Here is a 23,631-nt window from a genome sequence, read left to right on the forward strand (position 1 = left end):
CGTACTTCCACCCGCCCAATCGCACACTTCTTTGGGTTGGCTGTGAGCCCCGCTCGCCTCAGTGACCTAAGGACAGCCCTCAGATGTTCGAGGTGCCGCTGCCAGTCATTACTATAGATGATTATGTCATCTAAATATGCTGCTGCATACGTGGCGTGAGGGCGGAGGACTCTGTCCATCAGCCGCTGAAACGTCGCGGGCGCCCCAAACAGCCCAAATGGAAGGGTGACGAATTGGTGTAAACCAAACGGTGTGGAAAAGGCCGTTTTTTCTCGGGATAGTGGAGTCAAGGGGATCTGCCAATATCCCTTCGTCAAATCCAGTGTCGAATAAAAGCGAGCAGTGCCGAGTCGATCGAGCAACTCATCAATACGAGGCATTGGGTACGCGTCGAATTTAGACACCGCGTTGACTTTCCTATAGTCCACACAGAACCGGACCGACCCGTCGGCCTTGGGTACCAAGACCACCGGGCTGCTCCAGTCACTGTAGGACTCCTCGACGATGCCCATTTCGAGCATGGTCTGAAGTTCTTCCCGAACCACCTTTTTTTTGTGTTCGGGTAGCCTGTAAGGGCGGCTACGCACTACCACCCCCGGGGGCGTCTCTATGTGGTGCTCTATGAGGTTAGTGCGACCGGGCAGGGGCGAGAACACATCCGAAAACTCGGTCTGCAACTGGGCGACCTCCGTGAGTTGGGTCGGGGAGAGGTGGTCTCCACAGGGGACCGGAGAGGTACGCGATGCCAATGTCCCTTTTTGAACCTCCGGCCCCAGCTCCGCCTTCTCTGGAACTACCGACACCAACGCCACGGGGACCTCCTCGTTCCAGAGTTTAAGCAGGTTGAGGTGGTAAATCTGTAGCGCCCCACCCCTGTCCGTTCGCCTCACCTCATAGTCGACGTCCCCGACTCGCCGTGTGACCTCAAAGGGTCCTTGCCACTTGGCGATCAATTTGGAGCTCGACGTGGGCAACAGTACGAGTACCTTATCTCCCGGAGTGAACTCTCTAAGGCGCGTACCCTTGTTGTACAGGCGGGCTTGCCGTTCCTGGGCCTGCCGCAAATTCTCCTGAGTTAGGTGCGTGAGTGTGTGGAGTTTTGCGCGCAGGTCCATAACGTACTGAATTTCGTTCTTACTTTGTGAAGGTCCCTCCTCCCAATTTTCCCGCAGCACGTCCAGGATGCCGCGCGGCTTACGCCCATATAATAATTCAAACGGGGAGAACCCCGTGGAGGCTTGGGGGACCTCTCGCACTGAGAACAGCAAGGGTTCGAGCCACTTATCCCAGTTACGTCCGTCCTCACTTACGAATTTTTTAATAATATTTTTGAGGGTGCGGTTGAATCGTTCCACTAAACCGTCCGTTTGTGGGTGATACACGCTGGTGCGGATCGGCTTAATCCCCAATAACCCATACAGTTCGCGCAGTGTTCGTGACATAAACGTAGTGCCTTGATCAGTCAGAATCTCTTTCGGGATTCCAACTCGGGAGATGACGCGGAAGAGTGCCTCGGCAATACTGCGTGCTGAGATATTGCGCAGAGGCACTGCTTCCGGGTATCGCGTTGCATAGTCCACCAGAACTAATATAAAGCGGTACCCTCGTGCTGACCGATCTAATGGCCCGACGAGATCCATCCCAATTCTCTCGAACGGGGTCTCGATTAACGGTAGAGGGCGCAAAGGCGCTTTTGGAATGGCCGCTGGGTTTACTAACTGGCATTCGCGGCATGCCGTACACCACCTACGGACATCGCCGCGAATCCCCGGCCAATAGAAACGGGCCATTATTCGGGCTAGTGTTTTATCCTGCCCCAAGTGTCCGGCCATGGGATTAAAGTGAGCCGCCTGGAATACCAATTCCCGGCGGCTCTTCGGAATTAAAAGCTGCGTGACTCGCTCTTTAGTTTGAGTGTCCTGCGTCACTCGGTATAATCTATCCTTCATAATCGCGAAGTAGGGGAAGGACGGGGTGGCGTTCGGCGGGAGCGTTTGACCATCGATTACTCTCACTTGGTCAAACGCATGCCGCAGAGTCTCGTCTCGCGACTGCTCTAATGGGAAATCCGCGAGGGATTCCCCAAGAGAGAGAGGAGGAGCCGGCGGCTCCTCACTCTGACGCGGAGATGACGTAGACGGCTCTGTGACAGCTGCTCCCGCCAAAGCGACACCGGGACCTCCCCCTGTCAAATGGCAGGACCCACTCTCGACTAGGCGTGTCATTAAACCCCGAAATCCCGGCCAATCAGTCCCCAAAATTAGAGAGTGGGTAAGGCGAGGATTAACCGCCGCCTTTACTATGAATTTTTCCCCTCTGAAAATAATGTGGACCGACACCAAAGGGTAGCTGTGAACATCCCCGTGCACACATAACACCTTCACCCCTTGTGCTCCCCCCAATGCCTCGTTTTGAACCAGGCTTTGGCGAATTGAGGTCTGATTACAACCAGAATCCACCAACGCCTGATATGTAGCCCCTTGGATACTCACCGGTATGCGATACGCTCCGGCCCGATCGAGGGCGGCCTCTGGCGCGTCGGGGATCCGAACCACCGCGCCCACTTCCGTTGCCGTGCACTGCTGTTGAAGGTGGCCCGGCTCCCCGCAGCGCCAGCAAACCGGCCCGGGCTTTCCCTCTGCACCGGTGATCTGGGGCTCACTCACCTGAGGTGGGGGAGAGACAGACACAGAAGGGAGAAACGGGAGGGCACCGCGGGTGCGGCGGGCCGGCTGGGGGGGTGCCGGCCCCCGCCTCCGCGGAGGGGGAATGGGGCGAGGACAGGACACAGGAGGAGGGGGAGAGAGAGAGAGAGAGAGAGAGAGAGAGAAGAGGAGAGAAGAGAAGATGCCATCTGCTGTCCTGCCGCCGGGACAGCCGCCAGATGATCCTCCGCCAGCTCGACTGCCTGATCCAGCGACGCCGGGCGGTGGCACTGGACCCACTCCGCGGTTCCGGCTGGTAAGCGGGCGATGAACTGTTCCAGTACCACCTGGTCGACGATTCCCTCGGCGTCGCGATCGTTGGCCCTCAGCCACCGCCAGCAGGCGTCCCGGAGCTGCTGGCCGAACGCGAACGGCCGGCCGACTTCCTCCAGTCGCAGCGCGCGGAAGCGCTGGCGCTGTTGCTCCGGTGTGCGCCCCACGCGCTGGAGGACGGCCCGGCGAAGGTCCGCGTAGGCCAGCCGGCGGTCGGCGGGGAGCTGTAGCGCGGCCAGCTGTGCCTCTCCCGTGAGCAGGGGGAGGAGGCGCGCCGCGCGCTGCTCCATCGGCCACCCCGAGGCTTCGGCGACCTGTTCAAACAACGTGATGAAAGCCTCGGGGTCGTCCTGCGGGCCCATCTTGGTGACAATGAGGGGAGACGGGCCCGCGGCCGGAGCGCTGGTGGACCCCGCCGACGCGAGGAGATGCCGGAACGCCTCGCGATCTTCCTGCTGGGCCAGCACCAGGGCTTTGAAGCGCTGCTCCTGCTCCTTTCGGAGCGTGACGAGTGCCTGGTGCTGGCTTTGCTGAGCCGTGGCGAGGGCGTGGATCAGATCGGCGAACGGGGAGGATTCCATGGGGCTGCGGGTTTGGTGCTCCACTGTCCCGGGTTTCGGCACCACTGTAACGACCCTACGTGTGGGTGGAGCACAGAGGACGGCAGGACAGAGATCAGGTTTTATCAACTGGCTTTATTGCCACACTTTTCAGTCTAGCAATACTTTTTACAGAGACACACACACAACTGGCGTCTGGTTCAGGGTTGCGCCCCTCTGCTCTCGCTCTCCCTCCTGATATAGGGCGCAGTCACTGGGAAGACACACAAACAGGTTAATTGCTCTCAGGTGACGTGATTCTGCCACTTACCTTCCCTGACTCCGCCCTCCTGTCACAGACCGGCGCTTGACCACGCCCCCGCTGCCACACAGGGCTGTCCAGCACTCTGTGTGGCGGTGCTTCTGTGCTTGCTTTGTGGATCCATGGTGCAGTATTCCAGGCGATGTTGCCTGGCGGTGTCACGGCAGCTGTGCAGGCGGTGTGGGATTTATCTTCGTGCACCTGGTGGGACTGTGATTGTGACGCCATTGGAATTGCATCCTGACCTTCTCTTGGTGGACTCTTTTTTTTTTTTTCCCCGTAATTGTAAAGCGACCTTGGGTGTGAGAAAGGCGCTATATAAATTGAACTTATTATTATTATTATTATTATTATTATTATTATTATTACATGATATAAAAACTTGACTCATCCTTTGAAGCGTTCTCTCACTCGCCATGGGTGACATCGCTGACATCGTCAGCTTAGCATTTTCCATGAAAAACTAGAAATCGGTCATTTTTTGGGTCAAAGTCATCCTCCAATTCATATTCGTTGTTACTGATATCAGTTATAATATCCTCTTCCCAGGGTTCTGTGAAGAATTTTGCAAATAAATCACTGAACTTTTAACTATCATTGCAATTTAAGTTTAAGAGCTCTGTGATTTCTCCCACTATGGTTCATACAGGAACTATGCTACACATTTATCTATGTACTGTATAAGAAGGCTTCTGATTGGCTGTACAGCTTTTTACATACACACATAGTTCACATGGCTGCTGTCATGTAGATCATTTTTTACCTAGCCTACTAGGTTTATGTGTTTTCATTTTATCGTGCCAGTTGTATATGTTGTTTTACGACAAAAAAGCTTTCGTTGCGTTGTCCGTTTCATCCCTGTACCAAGGTTATTGTGGAGGGATGTCAGTTGTTTGTCTTTGAGGTGTGAGTTGTTTGTGAAGTCTCTCCCATCGTCCTGCTCACCAGCAGCTAAACACAGAGTCACGATATTCTACACACAGAAAAACAACAGTGTCCTGACTAATCTTATAACAGACTTGCAGAAATAAAATAGTTAGTTTATACTGATTGAAAATCTCATCTCATCTCATCATCTCTAGCCGCTTTATCCTGTTCTACAGGGTCGCAGGCAAACTGGAGCCTATCCCAGCTGACTACGGGTGAAAGGCGGGGTACACCCTGGACAAGTCGCCAGGTCATCACAGGGCTGACACATAGACACAGACAACCACTCACACTCACATTCACACCTACGGTCAATTTAGAGTCACCAGTTAACCTAACCTGCATGTCTTTGGACTGTGGGGGAAACCGGAGCACCCGGAGGAAACCCACGCGGACACGGGGAGAACATGCAAACTCCACACAGAAAGGCCCTCGCCGGCCCCAGGGCTCGAACCCGGACCTTCTTGCTGTGAGGCGACAGCGCTAACCACTACACCACCGTGCCGCCCTGATTGAAAATGCCCAATAAATTGATTTCTATTGCACCAGCCAGGTCAGATCCTGTTGACCATAATCAGTCTCTGTGGTGAAATGTTTTTTTTTTTTCTCTCACTCTTTGACCCGTGTCAGATTCCCAGCCTCAGCCACAGTGTGGTTTCTCAGACGAGTTTTCGGGCGGAGTACAAGTCCACAGCCGGCCCTGCCGTCTTCCAGAAGCCTGTGAAATTTCAGGTGGACATCACCTACACAGAGAGCACGTCAGCCACCAAGGAGAACGGCATCTACTCTGTCACCTTCACCCTGCTCTCAGGTAACTACAGTACATATCATCGACGGTCTTTCTGGTTATTATCATTATTATTTTTTCCCTTCTGTGTGATTTTCCTGTCTACTTTCTTCCCCTTCTTTCCTTCATCCTGTCTTTACTTGTGGAGCTTAAAATAGTCACTCTCCTCAGGGCCGCACTGGCAAAGGTTCAAATAAAAGACACTCTTTTTCCTCCTGGCAATCATTTCCTATTTTCAGTCTACTGAATTTCAAAGGACAAATCCCCTCATCTCTCTCTCTCTCTCTCTCTTACTTTTCACTTTTCTTCCCCCTGCTCACATTATCTCACCTATAGATTCGAGACTGAGGGGAAATGTTGCTCGATGAGTTGCTGAACTTAATGTGTGCATCAGAAAGTGAGCCGTTGGCTGTCACACCATAAAATGCACCATGATCCCATTAGACTTAATGAGGCTGTTGCTAAGGGGAATAAAACTGACACGCAACAACATAAAATGTGTACATTCATTTAATTCAATGGAATTGTGCAATACATTACACATATTTAATATACTGAAAGTGTATGGCAGTGTATCCTATGTATTGCAAAATATTCTAATTTCATATAGCAGACCATATAGTTAAATAGCGTGTGTGTGTGTGTGTGTGTGTGTGTGTGTTTTCCGGCAGGTCCCAGCCGACGTTTCAAGCGAGTTGTGGAGACGATTCAGGCTCAGTTGTTAAGTACACACGACCAGCCTGCCGTCCAACAGCTGTCTGGTGAGCAGAGACTCCGTCTGCCAACACACACCGCCACTGCTCTCTCTCTCTCTCTCTCTCTTGCTCTCTATTTTTGCTCTCTCTATTTGTCTTTCCTTATCTCTCTCTCCGCCTCTTTCCCTCCTGCTTTCTGACACAGCATCAGCTGCATGCATGGCGTCCAGCCCACCATGCTCCAGCACCTTGAACGCGACACTTGCACTCACCAAGGTCAAATAGGTGTTTTAATGTGTTGGAAATGTTTTATGTATTGGAGATAGTTTCAAATTTATTCCGCACTGTGTATATTTTAGGGACCGAGAATTAAAGCCTTTACAAGATACGACATACCCACAGAAGAAAAAAAAATAAACTATATGAAGTTAATTATACATACTGAATATATATATATATATATATATATATATATATATATATATATATATATATATATGAGCTTAAAGGAGCATTGTGTCTTTTTCACAGCCACCTGCTTCCTGTCTGATGTCATGCAATTCCACTGAAAATATCAACTAGACGGTCACGTTTTTATCCTTTAAAAACTAAGAGATCTATGTGGCCTTTTAAAGAAAATAAGCTCATTCCAGCTAGTGATGGCACTAATTTCTGGGCCAGAAAAATGGAAGTTAAAACCCTAACATAAGGAAATATCTAATATCATTTTCATGGTTATATTATGCATCCTAGTTTCTGTAATGTATATTTGAAAGTGTACACAATGGCACAGGCCTTAAAACACTTTTAAATATTACAGACTGCATCTTTAATGTAGTTTCTGCTTTGGGGTTTTACGTTTCAGTATTTGAAACTATTTCGAATACAGAGATCAGACAAATGCCTATTTGACCTGAGCTGAGAGCACTGAACCGCACTGAAACCCTTCTTCATTCTCTCTCTCTCTCTCTCTCTCTCTCTCTCTCTCTCTATCTATCTATCTAACTCCCACAAAAGCACATACACTCATCAGGATGTTCAATGAGCACATATTTGGATATTTACGTTTGCATTTCTTTTCGAGTGATGGCTCACCCTGTGTCCTCACAATGAAAGTCTATAAATTATAAAGGATTTCAGAAAAGGAGTTTTGAAAATCAGTATCGGTAGGATACACTCCGGGTCCACTTGGAGACGAAGAACGGATTAGAAAAGAGAGGAATTCCCTTTTGTTCTTTATCACTGTCTGTCTCATCACATGGCTGTGCTTGTGCTTGTGCCAAATCACCTGGTAACAGCTCCCTCCAGTGGCCACATAGTTAAAATGAGAGCCTTGTCCAATATAAAGGTTTCAGACACTGTTCAGGCTTTTATTGATCTAAGAATTGAATCCTTTGAAGCTGCTGTTTCTGCCAGAAAAAAAAAATCGCTCTAGTAGTTTCTTGCTTGTAGTTCAAGCAGAGACACAACAGCTAAAGTTTTTTTTTTTCTTCCCTGATTAAAAAACTCCTTGATATCATCTACACTACCGTTCAAAAGTTTGGGGTCACCCAGACAATTTTGTGTTTTCCATGAAAAGTCACACTTTTATTTACCACCATAAGTTGTAAAATGAATAGAAAATATAGTCAAGACATTTTTCTGGCCATTTTGAGCATTTAATCGACCCCACAAATGTGATGCTCCAGAAACTCAATCTGCTCCAAGGAAGGTCAGTTTTATAGCTTCTCTAAAGAGCTCAACTGTTTTCAGCTGTGCTAACATGATTGTACAAGGGTTTTCTAATCATCCATTAGCCTTCTGAGGCAATGAGCAAACACATTGTACCATTAGAACACTGGAGTGAGAGTTGCTGGAAATGGGCCTCTATACGCCTATGGAGATATTGCACCAAAAACCAGACATTTAGTAGAATTTAGCTAGAATAGTTATTTACCAGGGCGGCACGGTGGTGTAGTGGTTAGCGCTGTCGCCTCACAGCAAGAAGATCCGGGTTCAAGCCCCGTGGCTGGCGAGGGCCTTTCTGTGCGGAGTTTGCATGTTCTCCCCGTGTCCGTGTGGGTTTCCTCCGGGTGCTCCGGTTTCCCCCACAGTCCAAAGACATGCAGGTTAGGTTAACTGGTGACTCTAAATTGACCGTAGGTGTGAATGTGAGTGTGAATGGTTGTCTGTGTCTATGTGTCAGCCCTGTGATGACCTGGCGACTTGTCCAGGGTGTACCCCGCCTTTCGCCCGTAGTCAGCTGGGATAGGCTCCAGCTTGCCTGCGACCCTGTAGAACAGGATAAAGCAGCTAGAGATAATGAGATGAATGAGTCATTTACCACATTAGCAATGTATAGAGTGTATTTCTGATTAGTTTAAAGTGATCTTCATTGAAAAGAACAGTGCTTTTCTTTCAAATATAAGGACATTTCAAAGTGACCCCAAACTTTTGAACGGAAGTGTATCTTATCTCTGGTTAGACTAACTAACCGTACATCTATATCGGTAGCTTTTCTGTGCTAAAAGCGAGATAAAATGATCCTCTAATCCCTCTAAACTCACTCATATAAATATAAGAATGACATTAAGATGAAATGTAATATTAAGGTGTGGCCTTAAAATGGAGGAAGATGTTATGAGGAATTCAGTCATCTCACCATTCTGCCAGTCATTCCTCCTCTGTCACCGTCACAGCCCTGCGCGTCACTTCACCTCCCATGTAGCTGAAAGCACACGTGCACATGACGTGATGGATGAATGGCATGTGAGCACTGGCAATCACAGAGCAGGACAGCAAAGACACAAAACCCAGGACACATCACATTTGATCCTGAAACAGTTCACATCACAGATAACAGGATAGGAAATGCACTCATTGTATTGTTAGACTTGTACTTGAATAATGCACTGGACTGTTAAAGGTGCAGTTTGTAATATTAACCCCATTTCCAGAAAAGTTGGGATATTTTCCAAAATGTAATAAAAACAAAAGTCTGTGATTTGTTAATACGTGTGAGCCTTTGTTTAACTGACAAAAGTGCAAAGAAAAGATTTTCAATAGTTTTACTGACCAAATTAATTGTATTTTGTAAATATAAACAAAGTTAGAATTCGGTACCCGCAGAACAGTTGAAAAAAAAGTTGGGACGGAGGCAAAATAAGACTGAAATGTTTATAGGATATTTAAGTCACACCATTTTGGAAGATTCCACAATAAGCAGGTTAACTGGTAATATGATTGGGTATAAAAGGAGCAACAGCAAAGGCTCAGTCTTTGCAAATGAGGATGGGTCGTGGCTCACTTCGTTGTGCCAAAATTTGTGAGAGAATTGTTCATCAATTCAAAAAGAACATTTCTCAAGGCGGCGGCACGGTGGTGTAGTGGTTAGCGCTGTTGCCTCACAGCAAGAAGGTCCTGGGTTCGAGCCCCGTGGCCGGCGAGGGCCTTTCTGTGTGGAGTTTGCGTGTTCTCCCCGTGTCCGTGTGGGTTTCCTCCGGGTGCTCCAGTTTCCCCCACAGTCCAAAGACATGCAGGTTAGGTTAACTGGTGACTCTAAATTGACCGTAGGTGTGAATGTGAGTGTGAATGGTTGTCTGTGTCTATGTGTCAGCCCTGTGATGACCTGGCGACTTGTCCAGGGTGTACCCCGCCTTTCGCCCGTAGTCAGCTGGGATAGGCTCCAGCTTGCCTGCGACCCTGTAGAAGGATAAAGCGGCTAGAGATAATGAGATGAGATGAGATTTCTCAAGGCAAGATTTTAGGTCTTTCAAAATCTACAGTACATAACATTGTGAAAAGATTCAGGGAATTCAGAGGCATCTCAGTGCGTAAAGGGCAAGGTTGGAAACCACTGTTGAATGTGTGTGACATTCGAGCTCTCAGGTGGCACTGCCTGAGAAACCGTCATGCTAATGTGACAAATATAGCCACATGGGCTCGGGAGCACTTCAAATACAGTTAAGTTGGTCAGTAAAACGATTGGAAATCTTTTCTTTCTACTTTTATCAGTTAAATAAAGGTTCACATGAATTAACAAATCACATTTTTGTTTTTATTGCATTTTGGAAAATATCCCAACTTTTCTTGAAACGTTGTCTCACAAATGGAGGGGAAGACATTATTATTATTATTATTATTACAAACTGTACCTTTAAAAAGGTATTGTTATGACTACAAACTGCACCTTTAAAAGAGTACTGCTATTATTACAAATCACACCTTTAAAAGAGTACTGCTGTTATTACTAACCGCACCTTTAAAATAGTACTGCTGTTATTACTAACCACACCTTTAAAAGAGTACTGCGGTTATTACTAACCGCACCTTTTGAGTACTGCTATTATTACTAACTGCACCTTTAAAATAGTACTGCTGTTATTACTAACCACACCTTTAAAAGAGTACTGCGGTTATTACTAACCGCACCTTTTGAGTACTGCTATTATTACTAACTGCACCTTTAAAAGAGTACTGCTGTTATTACTAACCGCACCTTTAAAAGAGTACTGCTGTTATTACTAACCACACCTTTTGAGTACTGCTATTATTACAAACCACACCTTTAAAAGACTACTGCTGTTATTACTAACCGCACCTTTAAAAGAGTACTGCTATTATTACAAACTGCACGTTTAAAAGAGTACTGCTATTATTACTAACCACACCTTTAAAAGAGTACTGCTGTTATTACAAACCGCACCTTTAAAAGAGTACTGCTGTTATTACTAACCACACCTTTTGAGTACTGCTATTATTACAAACCACACCTTTAAAAGACTACTGCTGTTATTACTAACCACACCTTTAAAAGAGTACTGCTATTATTACAAACCACACCTTTAAAAGACTACTGCTGTTATTACTAACCACACCTTTAAAAGAGTACTGCTATTATTACTAACCGCACCTTTAAAAGAGTACTACTATTATTACTAACCGCACCTTTAAAAGAGTACTGCTATTATTACTAACCGCACCTTGAAAAGAGTACTGCTATTATTGCAAACCGCACCTTTAAAAGAGTACTGCTATTATTACTAACCGCACCTTTAAAAGAGTACTGCTGTTATTACTAACCGCACCTTGCTATTATTACTAACCGCACGTTTAAAAGAGTACTGCTATTATTACTAACCGCACCTTGAAAAGAGTACTGCTATTATTACAAACTGCACCTTTAAAAGAGTACTGCTATTATTACTAACCGCACCTTGAAAATAGTACTGCTATTACTACAAACCGCACCTTTAAAAGAGTACTGCTATTATTACTAACCGCACCTTTAAAAGAGTACTGCTATTATTACTAACCGCACCTTTAAAAGAGTACTGCTATTATTACTAACCGCACCTTGAAAAGAGTACCGCTATTATTACAAACCGCACCTTTAAAAGAGTACTGTTATTATTACTAACCGCACCTTGCTATTATTATAAACCGCACCTTTAAAAGAGTACTGCTATTATTACTAACCGCACCTTTAAAAGAGTACTGCTATTATTACTAACCGCACCTTTAAAAGAGTACTGCTATTATTACTAACCGCACCTTGAAAAGAGTACTGCTATTATTACTAACCGCACCTTGAAAAGAGTACTGCTATTATTACAAACCGCACCTTTAAAAGAGTACTGTTATTATTACTAACCGCACCTTTAAAAGAGGACCACTATTATTACTAACCACACTTTTAAAAGAGGACTGCTATTATTACTAACTGCACCTTTATAAGAGGACTGCTATTATTTCTAATCGCACCTTTAAAAGAGTACTGCTATTATTACTAACCGCACCTTTAAAAAAGTACTGCAATTATTACTAACTGACTACATCATTAAAAGACTGCTATTATTATTCTAAAGACAATTATATGCTAAGTGGTGGGATGGAAGCTCAGAATTTTCTTACCATGTTGTATTCGTCTTGTTGTGTTATGATCACATCTATCATTGATCTGACAGGCAAACATTCCAAGAGTGGTAAGAGCTTTCCTTATTTTATAATGAATGTAGCACATTTGTTATTTACAGCATTAGTTTAAATAATGATTATGTCTGAATACGAGCACTTTATCTGTGCACGCTTTCCTTTCACGCACATAAGTCTTGATTCATGAAAGTTTAAAGCCTCCCATCAAAAGGAGTTTCGGCACTCATGCATTCTTTATGGTGTTTTTCTGCCTTAGTTTTAATTCTTGCATCATTCTGCTTTAAGGTGCAGCGTGCAGGTTCTGCATCTAAGTCAGTGAGCTCAACTAGGGCTTCCAGTCATCCGTCTTCAATCGCAGTGTCTGCTTATTAATCAGAACTCTCAGGATACTATGATCTTATTGAAATAAAACAAAAACAAATGAACCCTAGCTCTCTATTTGAGTTTATCTGGAGTGCTTTTTTAAAAAAAAAATTGGCTTATATTTGTTCTGTTAACGTGTGCTGAGTTGCCGTCTCTTTCATATCCCACTGTATGGATTCAAACACGCTTTGGCTGGGTATTGTTATCTCTGTGACCCACTTAACTAGCAGCCTGTTTGATAAACTAGTACCACACGATTTAAGTTGTACTCATTTAGAGCCTCGTTTATGCTTTAAATCTTGAAATATCCTGCATCCAGCATTTATCTTATGCAAGGAAAATAAATAGTTAGTGCAATGCAAAAATTCAAAAAGCACTGCATAACTAATGTACTATTGCTTTAAATTGCATATAATAATCACTTGGATCACTGAGGACACTGGATCGTAGCTTCATCAATAATCACTAAGCCGTGCCAGATAACAATATTAATAATACATATTATTTATACAGAATGCTTCAGTAGCCTGTAGATGAGTGCAGTACATAAAAAGTAGCATCTTTTTTTTATATAAAGAGCAGATAATAAGTGGAAAGGTTGGCGTGTGATAGGTCACTCATCTTCAACCTGCTTTATGTCACTGCACTTTCATGGCATTTTCCTCCAGAGCAAATGGTCAAGAGTCTCTGGGTGTCAAATGGGACTGAGTGAAAAGACGGTAGCTCAGAATCAGCAGCAATAAAAAAAAAAAAAAGGCCTGAGACAGAGACAAGTGGTGCAGTTGAAGCAATCTTCTGTAGCGCTCATTCTTTTCCAGTTCAAAGAGAAAGAGAGAAAAAAAGAGAGAGAGAGAACTCATAATGTAGGTCTCATAATTACAGTACAGTGGTGCTTGAAAGTTTGTGAACCCTTTAGAATTTTCTATATTTCTGCATAAATATGACCTAAAACATCATCAGATTTTCACACAAGTCCTAAAAGTAGATAAAGAGAACCCAGTTAAACAAATGAGACAAGAATATTATACTTGGTCATTTATTTATTGAGGAAAATGATCCAATATTACATATCTGTGAGTGACAAAAGTATGTGAACCTCTAGGATTAGCAGTTAATTTGAAGGTGAAATTAGAGTCAGGTGTTTTCAATCAATGGGATGACAATCAGGTGTGAGTGGGCACCCTGTTTTATTTAAAGAACATGGATCTATCAAAGTCCGAGCTTCACAACACATGTTTGTGGAAGTGTGTCATGGCACGAACAAAGGAGATTTCTGAGGACCTCAGAAAAAGCGTTGTTGATGCTCATCATGCTGGAAAAGGTTACAAAACCATCTCTAAAGAGTTTGGACTCCACCAATCCACAGTCAGACAGACTGGGTACGAATGGAGGAAATTCAAGACCATTGTTACCCTCCCCAGGAGTGGTCGACCAACAAAGATCACTCCAAGAGCAAGGCGTGTAATAGCCAGTGATGTCACAAAGGACCCTAGGGTAACTTCTAAGCAACTGAAGGCCTCTCTCACATTGGCTAATGTTAATGTTTATGAGTCCACCATTAGGAGAACACTGAACAACAATGGTGTGCATGGCAGGGTTGCAAGAAGAAAACCACTGCTCCAAAAAGAACATTGCTGCTCGTCTGCAGTTTACTAAAGATCACGTGGACAAGCCAGAAGGCTATTGGAAAAATGTTTTGTGGACAGATGAGACCAAAATAGAACTTTTTTGGTTTAAATGAGAAGCGTTATGTTTGGAGAAAGGAAAACACTGCATTCCAGCATAAGAACCTTATCCCATCTGTGAAACATGGCGGTGGTAGTATCATGGTTTGGGCCTGTTTTGCTGCACCTGGGCCAGGACGGCTTGCCATCATTGATGGAACCATGAATTCTGAATTATACCAGTGAATTCTAAAGGAAAATGTCAGGACATCTGTCCATGAACTGAATCTCAAGAGAAGGTGGGTCATGCAGCAAGACAACGACCCTAAGCACACAAGTCGTTCTACCAAAGAATGGTTAAAGAAGAATAAAGTTAATGTTTTGGAATGGCCAAGTCAACGTCCTGACCTTAATCCAATCGAAATGTTGTGGAAGGACCTGAAGCAAGCAACATCCCAGAGTTGAAGCTGTTCTGTACGGAGGAATGGGCTAAAATTCCTCCAAGCCGGTGTGCAGGACTGATCAACAGTTACCGCAAATGTTTAGTTGCAGTTATTGCTGCACAAGGGGGTCACACCAGATACTGAAAGCAAAGGTTCACATACTTTTGCCACTCACAGATATGTAATACTGGATCATTTTCCTCAAGAAATAAATGACCAAGTATAATATTTTTGTCTCATTTGTTTAACTGGGTTCTCTTTATCTACTTTTAAGACTTGTGTGAAAATCTGATTATGTTTTAGGTCCTATTTATGCAGAAATATAGAAAATTCTAAAAGGTTCCCAAACTTTCAAGCACCACTGTACTTTAGTAAATTCACCCAAGACTTATTATTATTATTATTATTATTATAGGAAGTGCAATTAAAAAGTTCTGGGACTGTTCCTGTTGTGAACAAACGGAACATGGCACAGTCATGGACATGCAGCCAGAGTGAGCAGGAACTCTCATGAGACGGTATGCCGTGAGACGTAATGCCGTCAACATTTGGGTGGCACGGTGGTGTCGCTTCACTGTGAGTACTGTCGCCTCACAGCAAGAAAGTCCCGGGTTCAAACCTCACAGCCGACAGGGGGCCTTTCTGTGTGGAGTTTGCGTGTTCTCTCCGTATCTGTATGGGTTTCCTCCAGGTGCTCCGGTTTCCCCTACAGTCCAAAGACATGTAGATTAGGTAAAATACCCAGCCACTGGGGTTGTACAAGCCAATGCGTACTTAGTGCTGGTTGCAAGCCCGGATAGATTGGGGAGGGTTGCGTCAGGAAGCTGATATCTATGCCAAATCAAATATGTGGAACAGATTCACTGTTCATGACCACTAACATGCAGGAGCAGCTGAAAGAAGAAGAAGATGCACATTTGCAATTTTCCTATGGACCACATCAAATTCTGTGGCAAACTCAGGGAATCAGCAACAGAGACATTAGCAAGCCTGCGGCAATGACGCAGCAAACTGCGTGAGGTGTTTTGAGTGGTATTAATGCTTCAAGAAGGGCACAACCTCGTCCTCCAATGACACCCTGCCCCTCTTGAAGCGCGAATGCCATTCAAAACACCTCGCCTGGCTCATTGCTTGTAGGTTTACTGAAGCATTTCAGGGGTCTCAGTTATTGATCACAAATGCTTGCAAGTTGCAATCGCAAATGTGCACGTTGTCACAAAAACACGTGTAAACACGGGTTGACAGCGTGACGTCAGTTGGCATACTGACCCACCCTTGAGATTTACTGCTCGCTACAAATGCATGTGCATAACCTTGCTATGCTTCATTGGTTCACAACAAAAACAGTCCCGGAACCTTTTGATCACGCCTCGTATATAGATGGCTAAATATTATTCTGTAGGTGGTTAGGTTTCACGTAAATAAATACTAATCAATACATGAGTAATCAATGTATATTAATGTTATATTCTGATTGATCACTTATATCCAATCCTCATGTTTCTATCCTGATGGGAGTGGTCTCTTCTATGATGATCCCGCCCCAATTCACAGGGCACCAAGGGCTCACTGAATGATTTGATGAGGATAAAATTATGTAAATTATATGGTATGGTGGTCACATTCACCAACTCTCAGCCCAACTGAACACCTATGGGAGTGGGATGTGTTAGACGGCACTCTGAACTATCATCAAAACACCAGTTGAAAGAATATCCTTTCTGGCTGTTCTGGTGGCTCATGGTGGCCTGATGCTTTACTAAGACACTTTATGTTGGCTTTATTTTTTTTTCCTTTAATTTGTCACCTGTTTCCACATGGCCCATTCTATAATTGTGGGTACATTTCAAGTGTCGACTCTGTTAGTCGTCATCAACTCTGTTTTCGTTAACCTGGGCGAACAATTAATTAACAGAATTGATGGAAACAGAGTTGACCTTTCCCACCATTTTGTGTCTTAAGTCCACATGCTAACCTCAAACTAGCTACCACATGGCATGGATAAAAACAGAATTTTATGGCTTTTAGTCATATTACTATTTAAAAAAATGAGTAAGAGATTCACTCCAATATCATAATAACAGATTTGACGAATAATTAATCTACTGTTGGTGTAAGATCCTCAACATTTTGTTCAAATTAATGAGAGAAGAAACGTAACATACCTCACTGCCTTTCTGAAGTTTCCCGCCAGAGGAAGTGACATCGCTCGGTGCAGGTGTCATGCGTATTATTAAAAGTCTTTGTGGATTTTATGCGGTTTTATTACAGAGATAACAGAGTTGACAAGAACATTGAGACAGATATTACTGAAATTTCACATAATACAGAAAATCGACTTTCTGTGCCCCCAAAAACAGATTGTTAGACTGAATCGCTTCATGTTTATTCAAGCTGAATGTATGAATCTATAGTCGAAGACAACCAGTAATGTGGGGGGAGGGGTGGGACTCATGTAGTTAATGTTTTATGGATAAATTGGGTCTAAAATGTACATCAAGCATTGCTATTGGTGAAAGCTTGTCATAATTTGCATTATTGTTCAAAACTGATTTAATAAAGATTTCTTTTGTGGAAAATAACAAAAGGTTTATCTCGGAGACGTGAAATGTACCCCGAATTCTAGAATGACCCATATATTTGTACTGAATGATTTGCTTTTGACTTGTCGGAGTGTTGCACTGCAGCAATGAATTTACACACAGTAATTCTCCACGGTTTTTCAACCTAATCTTGAACTTCTGCATCTATAGCGTGTGTTTGAATTCCATTGGACATTTTTTTTAAATGTCTCCCTATAAAGAAAAAAACCCTGTTTATTTTATAAAAAAAAAAAACACTTTTTCAGTGCTTGTGCACATTCATTTGGGCCAACCAAGCCACAAACTCTGAAATAAGACACCCAGTCAGTTTGTTTCGGGCTGTCTGTTTCGGAAAACATGCCTCAACAAGCTGTTCAGATTTGGCTTTACTTACTATATCACAAGGGAAGCTCATTTGAGTATCTCCACTCATGCCCTGTGTCCAAAATCGCTCACTTGTTCACTACTACATCCATCCATCCATCCATTATCCTGTTTTACAGGGTCGCAGGTAAGCTGGAGCCTATCCCAGCTGACTATGGGCAAGAGGCGGGGTACACCCTGGAGTTGTTGCCGGGTTATTGCAGGGCTGACACATAGAGACAAACAACCATTCACATTCACACCTACGGTCAATTTAGACCCACCAGTTAACCTAACCTGCATGTCTTTGGAGGAAACCAGAGCACTCGGAGGAAACCCACGCGGACACGGGGAGAACATGCAAACTCCACACAGAAAGGCCCTCGCCAGCCGCTGTGCTCGAACCCAGAACCTTCTTGCTGTGAGGCGACAGCGCTAACCACTACACTACCATGCCACCCGTTCACTACTCCCTATATAGGGAATTACTATATAGAGGACTATATAGTGAGCTCATTGGTAAAATGAAAAAACGCTTTCGGACACTACTCTGTCACGCTGGTATTTACATCATTACTGTCGCACAATTGAAACATGCTGAATCAGCCAGCTGGTGGGTTTTCAAAATAATAAATACATGCATGTATTTTTGTGATAAATACATATTATACTGAGCATATTTCCCACATTAATCAATACAAAGGACCTGCATCTGTAAGGTTTTTTTTTTTTTAAATCAAGGCTGAATACTTTCTTCTTTGCCGCTGCCTTTTATTAAATCAAATTTGAGAATTTTAATTTGATTTCTTTCAGTGCGACCACAATGCATGATGGGATATATTGCTTGGTTAGTGACCATCGGTTGTACACTACTTTTCATGATGCATTGTGGGATACTTTGAGTGCACTATATAGGGTGCAAATAATCCTCACTATCGTTTCAGACAGCACTACAAAATGGCGTCCTCACGTCAGTCTGGAGTGCCCTATATAGAGATCTTGCAGTCACATGACCGGAAAGTACACAACCGCCATCATGTCGGTCAAAAACACCGCTGAATACTGCTGCACTCGTGTACAGAATGGATCAATTTCAACCGACGGACTACACGGCTCATTTTTCTAATGAACAGATAACTAGATACAGTGGTGCTTGAAAGTTTGTGAACCCTTTAGAATTTTCTACATTTCTGCATAAATATGACCGAAAACATCATCAGATTTTCACACAAGTCCTAAAAGTAAATAAAGAGAACCCAGTTAAACAAATGAGACAAAAATATTGTACTTGGTCATTTATTTATTGAGGAAAATGATCCAATATTACATATCTGTGAGTGGCAAAAGTATGTGAACCTCGAGGATTAGCAGTTAATTTGAAGGTGAAATTAGAGTCAGGTGTTTTCAGTCAATGGGATGACAATCAGGTGTGAGTGGGCACCCTGTTTTATTTACAGAACAGGGCTCTATCAAAGTCTGATCTTCACAACACATGTTTGTGGAAGCGTATCATGGCACGAACAAAGGAGATTTCTGAGGACCTCGGAAAAAGTGTTGTTAATGCTCATGAGGCTGGAAAAAGTTACAAAACCACCTCTAAAGAGTTTGGACTCCACCAATCCACAGTCAGACAGATTGTGTACAAATGGAGGAAATTCAAGACCATTGTTACCCTCCCCAGGTGTGGTCGACCAACAAAGATCACTCCAAGAGCAAGGCGTGTTACAATCAGCCCGGTCACAAAGGACCCCAGGGTAACTTCTAAGCAACTGAAGGCCTCTCTCACAGTGGCTAATGTTAATGTTCATGAGTCCACCATCAGGAGAACACTGAACAACACTGGTGTGCATGGCAGGGTTGCAAGGAGAAAGCCACTGCTCTACAAAAAGAACATTGCTGCTCGTCTGCAGTATGCTAAAGATCACATGGACAAGCCAGAAGACTATTGGAAAAATGTTTTGTGGACGGATGAGACCAAAATAGAACTTTTTGGTTTAAATGAGAAGCGTTATGTTTGGAGAAAGGAAAACACTGCATTCCAGCATAAGAACCTTATCCCATTTGTGAAACATGGTGGTGGTAGTATCATGGTTTGGGCCTGTTTTGCTGCATCTGGGCCAGAATGGCTTGCCATCATTGATGGAACAATGAATTCTGAATTATACCAGTGAATTCTAAAGGAAAATTTCAGGACATCTGTCCATGAATTGAATCTCAGGAGAAGGTGGGTCATACAGCAAGACAACAACCCTAAGCACACAAGTCGTTCTACCAAAGAATGGTTAAAGAAGAATAAAGTTAATGTTTTGGAATGGCCAAGTCAAAGTCCTGACCTTAATCCAATCGAAATGTTGTGGAAGGACCTGAAGCGAGCAGTTCATGTGAGGAAACCCACCAACATCCCAGAGTTGAAGCTGTTCTGTACAGAGGAATGGGCTAAAATTCCTCCAAGCCGGTGTGCAGGACTGATCAACAGTTACCAGAAACGTTTAGTTGCAGTTATTGCTGCACAAGGGGGTCACACCAGATACTGAAAGCAAAGGTTCACATACTTTTGCCACTCACAGATATGTAATATTGGATCATTTTCCTCAATAAATAAATGACCAAGTATAATATTTTTGTCTCATTTGTTTAACTGGGTTCTCTTTATCTACTTTTAGGACTTGTGTGAAAATCTGATAATATTTTAGGTCATATTTATGCAGAAATATTGAAAATACTAAAGGGTTCACAAACTTTCAAGCACCACTGTATATGTCTAAAATAAACGATCTACAGATTTGTGACCCTTATGGCTTACCGGACGGAGTTTTCACGACCGGATTTTGAACTGCCAGCGGAATACCCGGACGTGTATGATTACCTCATTAACTTTCCCTCGCTGTTCAGTGGTGAAGCACTGCGTGCTTATAAATCTCTGCACAGTTATCTTTACAGAAATTCAGGATTTGTCAGCGACTCAGATGTGGCATCTTGTAAACAAGAAAATGATCCTCACTGGATGGGTAAGTAAGTATTGAGTATAGCACTGACCAGCCGATTATAGAATAGAATAAGGTAATTCCAGTTGTAATTCCAAATCGTCCGTCTTGTTTACATGGATCTGGCGTTGGAGAGGTAGAGGCTTGGCAGTGGAGGTTTGAGTGGCTGTTTTCTGAGCTTAGTCAACAGGCCGGCTCTGCAGCCTCGCTTTTGCTTCGGCTCCCGGCGCGCCTCCTTCGCTTTGCTTCCGATAACAATCCACGGAGACCCCGCTGGTCTCGCAATCTCGTCCGGAATGTTTTGGGGTTTTTTTCTCGTCCGGAATGTTGTGCATGCGATGGAAATCGCTACAAACCGTCATTTTCTGCTGGAAACCAATGTCCAGTAAGTCCATACGGTTGTAGTGGATATTGAAGTCCGGTACAGACGAACAACACGCAAAAATACACACAAAAAACATAAAAACGTGCACAGGTAGGGAGAGCTTGTAGCCGCAGCCGTTGTAGTAGAATTGTATATAGTAGGGTTTTCCAGAAGAAAAGGTAGAAGTAAAAGCAGAAGTAGAAGGCGGAATATGACGTTTGACCTACAAGATGGCGTCTGTCACAATCTGGATCGGCTGTGACGTCACATGCAAGATCTAGGGAGTAGGGAGCGATTTCGGACACAGGGATGGCCTTTGTGACTGAATATTCATGAGGAAAGTGCGACCTAATTGGCTGGTGGAAGATGGGGGTGGGATGAGCAGTGGCTCATTCTTATTTAAAAGAACATGCACTCAGAATAGGCTGTTTAGAACAGGACTGTTTAGACGGGGAGAGAAGGGAGCTATGGTGCTTTTTCCTTGAGGTATTTAGACCAAAGCACATCACAGATATTTAATTAAGACCTCAGGGAACTGTGTCAACTTGTGGAAAAGGGGTATAATATGTCACCTTTAAGACTCCCTTATCATGGAAGGTGGTTGTATCTAAAAGCTATGTAATTCATCCCTTTAGAGATGAGATGAATTTATCAGATAGAAGAATGGGCCCAGTTTATTTGGATGGCTCGTTTTTGCTGACCAGGGACTATAATCCACTGATTACTCATGAAATTTCACTGAGTTGTCACAGTTAGGTGATACAGTAGTTTGTTGAATGTGTACTGATAGTTTGTTTACATTACATATAGAATAAAACACTTTGTATATGCTCATAGAGGAAAATAATCAACGGGATGTGACCCAGTGTGAAGCAGAGTTCTGTTGCCACCCAAAGTGGAGTACTTTCCTCCAACAGCAACATGTTTAACTCAGCTATAAATAGTCATCTCATCACTAATCTCTGTTTTCTCTCCCTTAATGTTAATAAGACAAAAAGAAGAAGTGCAAAATCCGTTCTCTGGAAAACTCTCCCATGTCTGAAAGTCACAGCTTTCCCTCTGACTGTGACAAAACAGTGACGCTGGAGACTCCTTCCAAAACTTCCTCACCAAAAATTCACTTAAACATGCTTTTAATGCGTTTATTTGTAACAGATGCCACCTGGTTTGATCCTAAGCTCAGTTTACTGTCTGTGTGGAGTTCGGCATGTTCTCCCTGTGACCATTTGGGTTTTGTCAGGGTTCTCTGTTTTTTTCCAATATCTTAAATTAGGCATATCAGATACTCGCTGGCTGTGCTGTGAAAACTGTGCATGCAGACGCTCATCTAAGTTTCCAAATCTGTCATTGCTTAACTCTTGAATATTTTCTATCGTGAATACTATCATTAGAAAGCTTATAATCTCTGCTTTCCAAATAAATTGATCTCATTAAGATCTGTTCAGTACTTTGGGAGTAACGCCAGGTTGAAGTTGGTACAACACTCTCTGCTCATGGGATGTCGGGAAACTGCTGGTGCTTTCTGAGTCACAGGAAAGCAGTCAGTCTCTCTCTCTCTCTCTCTCTCTCTCTCTTTTCTGATCGGTTTCCAACTGGATTACTCGTGAATATCAATCAAATAACTTTTATAGGGATGTTCTCTCGCTCTCACCGTTTCTGATGAAGTATTCAGCAAAATTTTCCGTCTGCTAGTTTTGACGCTACGATTCACAGGGAACTTTGAATTTTCATAGCTTTACCTACTTGTTTTTTCCAAATCAAACTGATTCATGTAAATAAATAACTATTTTAGAATATAACTGGAGTTATTTTGATGAAAAATATTGAGATCTTAGTGATCGGAATGAGATTTTTATAAAACCGGAAGTCAGAAACGCGAGTGTCAATTTCAGTACAATTAACTGGAATTGTTTACTGGATGTGGATCACACAGATTTTTCGAGGTTAGTCTGGAGCGCTGTGAATATTATCATTTATATTCTTTCATATAAACACTAGTAGGCCCTACTTTTGAGAAATACAAAGGCCTACAGAGCACAAAGAGGGGATTAGAAATAATCTTTTATTACTTTATTTTGATAGAGAATGGTAGATGTGAATTACATTCAGTGCTTATTTAAGCATATTTTATAATTAACATTGATTTCTCCTTCTTTGTGATGTATAAATGAGAGTTAAGATCAGCTTTATGTTGCACAAATAAAGCCATTTGGTGAAACTTTGAAGAAGAGAGTGTACCGATTTAACATTTTTACCGTATTAGCATAATTCGTACGAATGAAATGCTAATTTGCATTATTTGTTTTTACTAATTTTTCAAACTTTGTATTCGGTACACAACCATCTATGTGCCTGCCAATTTCCATGTAAATAACTTGAAAAATAGAAAAGTTATTAAGCAAAAACATTTGATCTCATTGGTTAATGAGGCCCGTTTTGGGCCATGTGATCCTCATACAGAATATTACGGCAGTTTTCTAAAAATTAAGCCGTTTCTTCAATATTTGATTTGTAATATCTCAAGAACAGATAAACATATTTTAATTCTGTAAAAAGTATGTTGTTCTGCATCCATCCATTATCCGTAAACACTTATCCTGTGCAGGGTCACGGGCAAGCTGGAGCCTATCCCAGCTGACTATGGGTGAGAGGCGGGGTACACCCTGGACAAGTTGCCAGGTCATCACACATAGAGACAAACAACCAT

General features: G+C 43.3%; 1 protein-coding gene across 1 annotated transcript in view; it reads left to right on the forward strand.

The window, feature by feature from the left end:
• Positions 1 to 23,631, forward strand: part of brsk2b (BR serine/threonine kinase 2b) — a 421,778-nt gene that overhangs the window by 397,027 nt on the left and 1,120 nt on the right. The window contains exons 18-19 of the mRNA XM_060911874.1: positions 5,397 to 5,577; positions 6,225 to 6,314. Of these exons, the coding sequence (XP_060767857.1) occupies positions 5,397 to 5,577; positions 6,225 to 6,314 (271 nt within the window). The remainder of the gene's footprint in view (positions 1 to 5,396; positions 5,578 to 6,224; positions 6,315 to 23,631) is intronic.

The sequence above is a fragment of the Neoarius graeffei genome, chromosome 27 (genome assembly GCF_027579695.1).
Source record: "Neoarius graeffei isolate fNeoGra1 chromosome 27, fNeoGra1.pri, whole genome shotgun sequence".
In the NCBI taxonomy this organism is placed as follows: Eukaryota; Metazoa; Chordata; class Actinopteri; order Siluriformes; family Ariidae; genus Neoarius; species Neoarius graeffei.